General features: G+C 37.7%; 1 protein-coding gene and 1 non-coding gene across 9 annotated transcripts in view; both read right to left on the bottom strand.

The window, feature by feature from the left end:
• GPR89A (G protein-coupled receptor 89A) overlaps positions 1-12,085 on the bottom strand; it is a 63,324-nt gene that overhangs the window by 34,001 nt on the left and 17,238 nt on the right. For all 8 annotated transcript variants that reach the window (XR_011645365.1, XM_071207387.1, XM_071207385.1 and 5 more), the window contains 2 exons: positions 7,156-7,276; positions 2,493-2,573 (listed from right to left, as the gene is read on the bottom strand). Coding sequence is in view for 7 of the 8 variants with exons in the window: in XM_071207387.1 (XP_071063488.1) it covers positions 2,493-2,573; positions 7,156-7,276 (202 nt within the window). In the remaining variant the exon portion in view is untranslated. The remainder of the gene's footprint in view (positions 1-2,492; positions 2,574-7,155; positions 7,277-12,085) is intronic.
• On the bottom strand, positions 2,752-2,856 carry LOC111764775 (small nucleolar RNA U13). Its single transcript, XR_002797298.1, has one exon. It is a non-coding gene; the product is annotated as a small nucleolar RNA U13 (small nucleolar RNA).

The following is a 12,085-nucleotide window of genomic DNA, read 5'->3' as shown; positions in this document are numbered from 1 at the left end:
TTAGCTTTTTTGTTCTTAACAGATGTTTTTCTTACATGTCATTTCACTATGGTCCCCTACTTTTAAATCAAAAGATGATTTTTTTCTAATCATTACTCTTTCTCAGTTACGTGTTTTTAAAAACAATTCTTCTAAATTGCAGTAAATAGCAAGGGCATTGCATAAATCCCAAGGGCCCTAGTGCTGCCACGTTAGCTGTTTACCTGCCTTTTAGCTCTACTAGGTAAAGGACTGTACTGATTAGGTAAAGTTGGGAGGCTGATCCTTCAGAGGGCCACTCAAATTAATAAGACCTATAGCAGGACCACAAATCATGCCTGATACTTACTAAATAAGGGCTATAGGGGTACTGGACTAGAGTGTGTAAAGATTAGAGTCAATTTCTAACCATGACTAGTGATGAAATAGCTTAAAAGTAGCACATTCATATTTCACATGGGTCATGACTTAACCTTCATATTCATCTCTTTATATGAATGTGGTTAAAAGAGGAAATTTTAAGTTGTATATATGTTACTAGAATTAAAAACACACACACACAACAAACCATAGGACTGTACAACACTAACAGTGTGAACCCTATTATAAACTATAGTACAATTATATCGTCATTTGATACAAAGGTACAACACTAGTGCAAGATGTCAACAATAAGGGGGGTAAATGGGAACTCTATTTTTGCATGATTTTTCTATTAACCTGCAAATTCTCTAATAAAAAAATATGAAAAAATAGAAATATAGTAAAAGGGAGATCATCTTTGGAATCAAACTAGTATTGGTCCTATGAAAGTATCTTTTTATATTGAATAATCTTGCTCTTTTTGTTACATTTTAAAAATCCTATATATTTATGTAAAATAAACTGTAGAAAAAAAAAAACACCCAAAATATATATACATAAATAAATGGATACACATGTGTATCTAACCTCCAATGCCCTAGTAAATATGCATAGAAATGGAGACAAATAATTAGTTGGTAAATATGGGTCTTCTTTATCAATCTAACATCTATTGTTATCTCTTGTATTAAGGCTTCTTTGACCTGATTATGGGTCATACTACAGAAAAGTGTTGAAGGAACAGATATAACTTAAAAAACATGTGTGCAATTTAAAGCCTCTGTGTCACCACTTACATATGGATAATGATAGCACTAATAAAGACAGTAGACAAATAAGCTTCATGAAAGTAAGAATTAATTTTCTTGTTCATCGTTCTTTCCCAGCAACCAGTACAGTGCCTGGAATAAACTAGGCTTTCTATAATTATTAAGTGAATTACTAAATAATTGACTCACTGAAGGTAAAACATCAAAATGAATCAATGAGGGAAACGGACTTTGGCCCAGTGGTTAGGGCGTCCGTCTACCACATAGGAGGTCCGCGGTTCAAGCCCCGGGCCTCCTTGACCCGTGTGGAGCTGGCCCATGCGCAGCGCTGATGCGTGCAAGGAGTGCCGTGCTACACAGGGGTGTCTCCCGTGTAGGGGAGCCCCACACGCAAGGAGTGCACCCATGGGGAGACCCGCCCAGTGCGAAGGAGGGAGCAGCCTGCCGAGGAATGGCGCCGCCCACACTTCCCGTGCCGCTGATGACAACAGAAGCGGACAAAGAAACAAGACGCAGCAAAAAGACACAGAAAACAGACAACCAGGGGAGGGGAGGGGAATTAAATAAATAAAAATAAATCTTTAAAAAAAAACAACCAAAAAAAAAAAACACACCAAAATGAATCAATGACTATCCTTCAGAGATGATTAATACATTCAGTAAGTATGTACGACTCATTGTCTAAAGGCTCTATGTGTCTTGACTCTATTATATTATCTCCATTTTACAGAAGAAAAAACCAAGACAAAAAGAGTAAGGTCACACTGTTAGTGGTAGACAAAGGATTCAAATTCAGTTTATTCCAGAGCTTATATTTTTATCTACAGTGAATTAGATTTTGATGAAATACCACCTTGAAAACGTATTTTAAAAGAACTTTTTGGTGAGCGGATGTAGCTCAAATGGTTGAACGCCTGCTTCCCATGTATGAAGTCCTGGGTTCAATCCATGGTACCTCTAAAATAACAAAACCAAACAAAAAACCCAACAACAACTTTTTAAACACTAAATACACCAGCGACAGTAAGTAGAAGCCTTGAAGGATTTTTTAAGTAGTTGGAGAAAGGATGTTGAAAAGATCTATGTCAGGCATAAAAAAAGTTTTTAAAAATGCAGGTCAATAAATTTTTAAAATACCCAGTGTAGAATTTGAAATATAAAAGTTATCCTAATAATTTATCCAAAGAAAAATATCTAAATTTGGGAAAAAGGTTGAATTTGAAAACTTTCTTCCACACAAGACTAGACACTAAATCTTTGATGGCACCATACCTTAGAATAAAAACGACAAGATGAAATTCCCTGCCAGCACTAATTTATAGTCAGATTATCTTGTTGAGAAATTCTAAGAGTACGAATTTTAAAAATATGCTATCTTACCTTTTCTTTTTACTTATGATCATATCCATAGTTTGGAGCAGTCTCCGTTCCAGGGCTATAATATCTGTGTCAGTCACATTCCTAAAATAAGCACAAACTGTGAGCAATGTTTTGGGGTTCCACCCTTGGGCATAATACAAGGCATCTAGAATAATACATAAACCTCAGTTGTTACTCAGTAATTCAAGGAGTTGTATTTTTATAGAGTATTAAAATGAGTGCAAAAAAACTAAAATGTTTTTGTTATCTTTTTTTTTCACATCAGACGGGAAATGTGCCGACTTCATAACAAGGTTTGGAGGGAGGCATATCTCACACAAGCGTGTAAACACCAATTCATCATCCTTATGAACCACAAAAGGATCTACTATCATTTCTTATAGCTAATGTTTATGGGGTCTCAGGGCAATGAAAGGTACCTAGCTCTCTTATGGTCTTTTTTAGCTTTGATCCTGTGACATTTAGAATGTGTGTGTAAGCACATTTATAACTTGGCATTGTCTTCCATTGCTCTACATTTGGGAGGAATTCATTTGCTGAAGTTGGGATTAGTTCACACTGTTGTCCACTGGAAATGTGCCTTTAAAAAGGGTGCGTGTGGAGGAGGTTGGCTTAAAATTTTTTTTAGGTACTGGGGCCAGGGATTGAACCCCGTACCTCATATGTAGGAAGCCAGTGTTCAACCACTGAGCCACATTGGCTTCCCTGAGTTGACTTTTTCGTTTGTTTGCTTGTTTGTTTTTAGGAGGCACAGGGGACCGAACCCGGGACCTCCCGTGTGGAAAGTAGGCACTCGACCGCTTGAGTCAGATCTGCTCCCCTGGACTGAAATTTGCCATTTTTTCTTTTAAATTAATTTCACTGACAAACATTCCATATTCAACAAACATATACTTCCTCTTCCTCCTCTCTCCATCCACTGTTAATCTCTAATATACTTTGTCTTTGTGAATTTACTATTTCTAGGCATCTCTTGTAAATGACATCACACAATATTTGTTCTTATATGTCTTGCTTATTTCATTGAGCATAATGTTTTCAAGGTTCTACCATGTTGCATCATGTTTCTTCATTGTTTCTTATGGCTGAATAATATTCCATAAGAAACATCTCTTAAAAAAAAATAATTTGCATGAATATTGACAAAAAACCCTCAACAAAGTACTAGAGGGAAACGGACTTGGCCCAGTAGTTAGGGCGTCTGTCTACCACATGGGAGGTCCGCAATTTAAACCCTGGGCCTCCCTGACCTGTGTGGAGCTGGCCCATGCGCGGTGCTGATACGCGCAAGGAGTGCTGTGCCACGCAGGGGTGTTCCCCGCGTAGGGGAGCCCCATGCGCAAGGAGTGTGCCCCGTAAGGAGAGCTGCCCAGCGCGAAAGAAAGTGCAGCCTGCCTAAGAATGGTGCCACCCACACAGAGAGCTGACACAACAAGATGACGCAACAAAAAGAGACACAGATTCCTGTGCCGCTGACAACAACAGAAGCAGACAAAGAAAGAAGACGCAGCAAATAGACACAGAGAACAGACAACCAGGGTGAGGGGGGGGGGGAAGAGAAATAAATAAATCTTAAAAACAAAACAAAACAAAACACAAAGTACTAGCAAACCAAATCCAACAGCACATTAAAAGAATTATATACCATGATCGTGTGGGATTTGTCCCAAAGATGCAAAGGTGGTTCAACATAAGAAAATCAATTAACATAATCACTACACTAACAGAAAAAAGGAAGAAAACCATATCATCAAATCAACTGAAGCAGAAAAGGCATGTGACAAAATCTAGCATCTCTTCTTGATAAAAACACATAGAAAACTAGAAATAAAAGGAAACTTCCTTAACATGATAAAGAGCATACATGAAAAACCCATAGCTAACACCATACTGAGTGGTAAAAGACTGAAAACTTTCCCTCTAAGATTAGGAACAAGACAAAGATGCCCTCTATTGCTAGGGTTATTCAATATTGTACTGGAAGTTCTAGTAAGAGTAATAAGGTAAGAAAAAGAAATAAAAGGTACCCAAACTGGAAAAGAAGTAGTCAAGATTTTCTTATTTGCAGATGACATGAACTTATATTTTGAAAATCCTGAAAAATCTACATCAATGCTACCAGAGTTAATAAATGCATTCAGAAGAGCGGTGGTGTATAAGATCAACATGCAAAAATCAGTAGTGTTTCTATATGTTAGTAATGAACAATCTGAAAAGGAAACCAAGAAAAATTACACTTACAATAGCAACTGAAAGAATCAAATATCTAGGAATAAATTTAACCAAGGATATAAAGGAATTTGTGCATAGAATACTATAAAACATTTCTAAAAGAAATCAAGGACCTAAATAAATCGAAAGATATTTTGTGTTCATGGACTGGAAGTGCAGCCTGCCCAGGAGTGGCACCACACTCCTGGTGCCACACAAAGCAAGATGACGCAACAAAGAAGAGACGCAGTTTCCCAGTGCTGCCTAATAAAAAGTGGACGCAGAAGAACACACAGCGAATGGACACAGAGAGCAGACAATGGGGGCGGGAGAGGGGAGAGAAATAAACAAAATAAATCTTTAAAAAAAAATAGCATTGAGGGGAGCAGATGTGGTTCAAGTGATTTCCACATGGAGGGTCCCAGGTTCAGTTCCTGGTGCCTCCTGAAGAAACAAAAACAAGCAAGCAAAACAGTCGAAAAAACCAACTCAGGGAAGCCGACGTGGCTCAGTGGTTGAGCACCAGCTTCCCATATACAAGGTCCTAAGTTTGTTCCCCAGTAACTATAAAAAAACGCACTGAACTGGCACAAGGACAGACATATAGACCAATGGAAAGGAAATAAATGCCCACATCTATGGCCAAACAATTCTTGACAAGGGTTCCAAGTTGACTCAATGGGGAAAGAAGAGTTTCTTCAACAAATAGTGCTGGAAAACTGGATATGCACATCAAAAGAATGAAGGTGAACCTCTTCATCATGCCATATAAAAACACAATTCAAAATGGATTCAAGACCTAAATATAATAATCAAAACTATAAAACTCCTAGAAAAAAAATATAGTAGCATCTTCAGGACCTCATGTTAGGTAACGGTTTCTTAGACTTTACATCAAGAGCACAAAAAGCAAAACACAAATAAAACAGATTTTCATCAAAATTAAAAACTTCTCTCTTTTTCTTTAGGAAAAAAAATTTAAAACTTTCATGCATCAAATTCATGATGAATGTAAAAAAACAATGTACAAAATGGGAGAAAATATTTGGAAACCATATATCCAATAAGGTTTAATATCTAGAATATAAAGAAATCCAGACACTCAACAACAAAAAAAGAACAAGCCAATTAAAAATGGGCAAAAGACTTGTACAGAGATTTCTCCAAAGACATATAAATGGCCAATAATCACATGGAAAGATGCTCAATGTCATTAGCTATTAAGGAAATGCTTAATATGAAAATTAAAATGAGAAATCATTTCACACCCACTAGAGTGGCTACTATTAATAAAATGAACAATAGTAAGAGCTGGAGACAACGTGGAGAAATAGGAATACTTTTTCATTATTAGTGGAAATGCAAAATGGTGCATTAACTGTGGAAAACATTCGGTGGTTCCTCAGAAAATCAAATACAGATAGAATTACCATATAAACTGGTCATTTCATTTTTGGATTTTATCCAAAAGAATTGAAAGCAGGGACATGAACAGGTATTTGCACACTGATGTTCACTGTAATTTCTAATTGCCAAACTATGGAAGTAACCCAACTGTCCATCAGCAAATGAATGGATAAACAAAATGTGGTATATACATATAGAGAATATTATTCACCTGTGAAAAGGAACTAAATTCTGATATAAGCTACAATATGGAAGAACCTTGAAGACATTGTGCTGAATGAAATAAGCCAGATATGAAAGGACAAATATTGTTTGATTTCATGGATATGAAATGATTAGAATAAGCAAATTCAAAGAATCAGATACTAGAATACAGGATATAAGGTGCTGGGAAGGGGGTAGGAAATGGGGAGTGAATGCTTAATTGATATAGTTTCTATATGGGATCTTGGAAAAATTTTGGTAATGGATGGTAGCGATGGTAGCCCAACATTGTGAATGTATTTAACACCACTGAATTATATATTTGAATGTGCTTAAAAGGGGAAATTTTAGGTTATATATATGTTATTAGAATAAAAATTTTAAAAACCCACTGGATTATATAACACAATGAATTCTAATGTAAACTATGGACTATAGCTAACAGTATAATTAAAATAATATTGCTTCATCAATTTTAAGAAAAGTATCACACTGTTGCAAAGTGTTAATATTAGAGAAAATTGTGTGTATGTGGTGATACTGGTGGGGACTGGATACTATGTAACTGTATATTCTTCATGATTTTCCTGAAAATCTACAACTTCTCTAATAAAACAAACAAATGAATGCATGAAAGGCAAATAACAAGGACAACCAATATAAGAAATAAGACTCATTTTAGAAAGATTCATAGGTCAGTGCCTACAGGGACAGAGGAAGAGAAGAATAAAAAACAGAGTCATAGATCTATTATTTAAGTATCAATGATGCTGTGAAGATAGGCCATATGTATTCAAGAAGTAATGGGGAAAAAAAGAAAAGAGATAAAATTTCTCATTACCTGAGGAAGTAGGACATGTAAGTGTAAGGGCAGTTGACAGCACCAAATCCAGAAAGAAGAGCCATGAGAGTCACCCCAATCACACCTACCCGGCTGATGAGCTGTTCTATGGACAAGATCCCTACAAATATCAAAGCATGTTAATACCAGGTAAATAAACTGGCTTGCATCTGTACTGCAAAAGACAATATCACTGAAAACATCAACCAATACATACAACCAATGCATAAAAGACAACTTTTAATTATTAATGTGTAAATTTTAGAAAATAAATAAATGTCTATTGGTTTTCCTGCTATCCAATAGGTTTCAGAATCAATCTCTATCACTGGGCGATGGTAAAGGTAATGGAAAATAAAAAGCATACAACACTTTGCATTACAGTTACCTTCAAAAAAAAAATATATATATCTCCTTCTAGTCATAAGTGCCTCAGCTTATGTCTTATTCATTTTTGCATCCAATAAATACATAATGCCTCTAATAAACGGCTGAATTTATATATGAATGATTAGTTCAAAGCCAAATACATGAGTTTTAGATTACCAGTTGTACCTGATCCATCATTCCTGAACATTTGAAAATTAACTCAGCAGTTAAAATAAATGCTGCTGTTATATCCAGGGTACATGAAAATGTTTGGATATTTTCATAGTGGTTATAATTAAAAACAACAACTGAGGGAGTGCTGAGTTCCTAGCCAGGGGACTCTATCACAGTCCCTAAAGGAACAGCAACAATCCCCCAAGTGCAACAGCAAAGACCAAAGAAGGAGGGTCCAACAATTAACCCTTGATATTATTATTATGCTTGTAAGCCTGTGCACCTGAAATAAGAACAAGGCCTAGAGCTGCAGGGTGCCTAAGAGTTACCTCCTGAGAACCTCCGTGTTGCTCAAATGTGGCCAGTCTCGAAGCCAAACTCAGGATGTAGATGTGTTGCCCTGCCCCCAGTGTGGGACATGACTCCCAGGTGCCAAGGGATTACTACCACGTACCAGCTGATGATGTAACTAGAAAATGACCTTGAATAAAAGGGCCAACTCGGACCAGCAGAATATCTCAGTCTACATATAATACCAGGAGTTAAAAATGCTTTTTGACCTGAACAAAAGGGGGAAATGGAAAGGACAAATGAGTTTATATGGCTATGAGTCTCCAAAAAGAGCCAGGAGGTTATCAGAGGGGTTGCCCTTATGCACACCTCAGCAGAGTCCCAGAGACAGATAAAGTAGATACAACCCCAGGTATTGGTTCTTCTGAGGGCTACAGAGACCCACAGGTTCTATGGTCATGGCAGATAGAGTTCAGTGCCATGTCAGTTGGCCCTACTTTGGAGTTTGTGTTTCTGTGCGATGGAGCTGGACTTAGATATGATCTTTGTCCACAAGCCTCTCCTGTTGCTTTTCCAGAAACTGTAGTTGGTGCTGGGGTTTGGTGTATGTCCAGGGGACCTGAACCTCTGGACTGACCATGTGGTGGTGAGGCCCTGAGCCTCAACAGACTTGCAGCTCCTATACTCTGGTTTGTTGGACGTGCCCCACTCAGCAGGCATGGAGGTGAAGGTCAACCACCACACCAGGGAGCCAAGAGTGCCTACAACTGAAAGCAGGAGAACTGCATCCAGCATCCATATGGAATCCAAGCCCCCTCTTGGTATAGGTGTGGAGTGGACACAACCATTCTAAGGTCCACAGGATGGAGGAATAGAGTATGGATTAGAGTGGACTTACTGATATTCTATTCATGAACTATTGTGATTAGTGATTGAAGAAAATGTGGCATTGGTGTGGAGAAAGTGGCCATGGTGGCTGCTGGGGGTGGGGAGTGGGAGGAAGAGACGTGATGTGGGGGCATTTTTGGGGGTTGGAGTTGTCCTGGGTGATGTTGTAGGGACAGTTGCTGGACGCTGTGTGTCCTCCCGTGGCCCACTGGATGGAACGTGGGAGAGTGTGGGCTGTGGGGTGGACCGTTGCTCATGGGGTACAGCAGTGCTCAGAGATGTGGTCACCAAGTGCAGTGAATGTCTCATGATGGAGGAGGTTGTTATTGTGGGGGGATGGGTGGGGGGTGGGAACCTCATATTTTTTTAATGTAACATTAAAAAAACAATGACAAAAACAAAAACAAAAAAAGAGACAGAAACACAATTATCTATTAAAAATAAATAAATGCTGCTGTTGAGGTATCTGGGATAAGTGAAAAAAAGCAAAGCTTCAGAATAACTCAGGAAAAAAACTTTAGTAGGCTATAATTCCTTTCAGCCATCCACTCCTATGGCAAACATCAGAGCTGCCATTTAGGAATTGTCAGCTTTGACACTTAAAATTCCAATATTCTGACCCCTTTGCCTTCCTAGTCTTTGAGTCCTTTTGCTCCTTTATTCCTGCTACAACCGATTAAGAGCTCATTGCAACCTCTGGTCCCTAGTCTTTTGCTTCCCCGTTGTGTCCACTTCCTTCTGTATCTAGCTTGGACTCTAGGCTTGCCTACTTCTTTCACCAGCACCCTCAGTTTCTTACTCTCTTCCTTCTGAAGAACTCATTCTGCAACCCCCCAATCTTAGATCAGTCTAACACTTTGCCTTCCCTGTGCTCATTTCTGAGCTCCCTAAAATTGCTAAAATGCAGCCTGATATCGGTGCCATTACAAATTTATAGTTTCTAATCTTAGCAGAGCTCAGAATACTGTGTAATCCTTTTCTTGCCCTTAGTCAGGCGTCTCTTCCCACGCCCTTAGCAACTACTCTTCAAGTCCCCTCTCCCCTCAGCCTTTCCCTTAGCAAATGCCCTTGTCATGTAAGATGGAAGATATTTACTATTAACTACCTTTGCTCTAAATATGTAAATATTTACATCTCTAAATATTTACATCTGCAATCATGACTCCAACTTACATCCCTCAGAACAAGATATGTTTAAAGCTAAGACTTTTCTGCTTGTGCTTTTGATCTTCTCTTCTGCCTCCTCCAGAATCTTGGTCCATTACCTGTACCTCCTGTATTTTCATTCTTTCCATTTTGCTGGTTCTTTTCCTTCAGTTTCAAGTTTCCTTCCTAAGAAAAAGTCTGTCCTTGGCCTTGAGTTTACCTCTCATTACCAATTCCTCGATTTCCCTCTTCCTAACCAAGCTTCTTGAAAGTAGATTATGCTTGTGGTCACCTCTTCCTCACCTCTCATTCATTCCTCAATTGGCTACAACCCAGCTTTCATCCCATTCTTCTACACTGAATGAAATTATTCCTTCTTTTCTCTACTGAATGTAATGGGTTTCACTAATAAGAGTAATGGTAAAATACAGGTAACATTTATTAAGCATCTATTATGTACCAGCAATGTTCTAAGCATTTTACACGTATTAATTTATTTAATCCTTACAATTCCATGAAGTACATATTATTGAAAAGCCCATTTTTTTGATGAGGAATTTGAACCCAAAAACCCAAGTTTGTTTTGTTCATGGTTATATCCCCAGCACTTAATATAAAGTAGGTGCTAAATAAATATCTGTGGAATGTTAAATGAATGAGTAAATTCCCACCTAAATTTTGTTAAATCCATTTTCCAAATACCTTTTGAATTTGCAGTCTCTTTATAAGAAAATCATGTCTTATTGGTTTTTGTTTTCCTTGCTGCCTGGCACACAGAAGGTGTTCAATAAATGTTTGTTGACTGTGAGTACACAATTATCACACAATAACAAAAATTCCAAGGGATTAATAAAGGTTATTAAATATAAAAAAGACAAATGTTTCCCTTACTTTTATTCCTGTTAAGGTGCTGTTACTTTGTTAAATATCTTTTTTTTAATTTAAGTACTTGGTAGTACTATCTACATAGTCTCAGCATTTCAATGAAGTAAAGGTCAGTCATTATCATTCTTTTGTAGCAGTTAATATATGGAAGTCAGATGGATAAGGTGACTTGCAGAAGACCATCTCACCAATACCACCTGCTCATGCATATTCCTTCTACTTTTATGTGCTTTCTTGGCCTCTCTTACTCTTTCCCACTATGGAATGTCTTCCAACCTTCACGTACAAAGAGTACTTTTACTGACATTTTTTCATTATAGATAAGGACTGGCTATATCTTATAGTTCTTTGCGGTCTTCACAGCAATAAATCAGACTGGTTGTCTGGGCAGTCCTGAGAAGGCTCTGAGCAGGCAGTGTAAGTTCCGCTGTTCCTCAATCACTACTTAAACTTTTTTCCCTATTTATTTCTCCTAGAGGGTAAAATAAATTAGACATAAAACATTCAGCTAAAAATCAAAGTGCCTGTTTTTTGGAATGCAAAGGAAAGACTAAAACTGAAACCAGCTCCTTAGCTCTTTTCTCAGTATCCACTTCAGAATATTCCCATTGAATTTAGAAAAAGTGATGGATGTGAAGTGGAGGTACAATAGATGTGATGTCTTCATCTTCCCTCTGGCGTGGCCAGACTGTGCTGGTCTTGTGAGCTGAGCTGGCTTCTCACAAGGAGAAAGGTGGAGGAAGGCTCAAAGTCAGGTCTTTTGTGAGCTTGTGCTACTGTTGTCAGCAGCCCTGAGGTCATTTCTATAATCCTTTTCCCTCACTTTTAACATCATATATAAATTTGTTTTTCTGTGGGCTTATATGAAATTGGTTTCTATGAGAGCTATAATATCTGGAGCCTCTCTTTTACAAATCTTTCCCAACAATGACATGGGCATGCTGACCATATCAGCAAATTCTAAATTTCCATTCAGTGTGTTTCAGGGTATGATTAGGTTATACCTTAAATTCTTGAAACCATCTAATATCAAAGAGAGACTTAATTTTATTTTTCATTCGCTGATTCAATAAACACATTAAACACTTCTTATGTGCTAGGTTCCATGTTACACACACAGGATAAACATACAAATAAGACATAGTTCCTGAACTCAGGGAGCTAATAGGTTAGTGAG

This window comes from Dasypus novemcinctus, chromosome 13 (genome assembly GCF_030445035.2).
Source record: "Dasypus novemcinctus isolate mDasNov1 chromosome 13, mDasNov1.1.hap2, whole genome shotgun sequence".
NCBI classification, from domain to species: domain Eukaryota; kingdom Metazoa; phylum Chordata; class Mammalia; order Cingulata; family Dasypodidae; genus Dasypus; species Dasypus novemcinctus.
The sequence above is the reverse complement of the archived record's forward strand: the minus strand, read 5'-3'. Positions and strand labels throughout refer to the sequence as shown.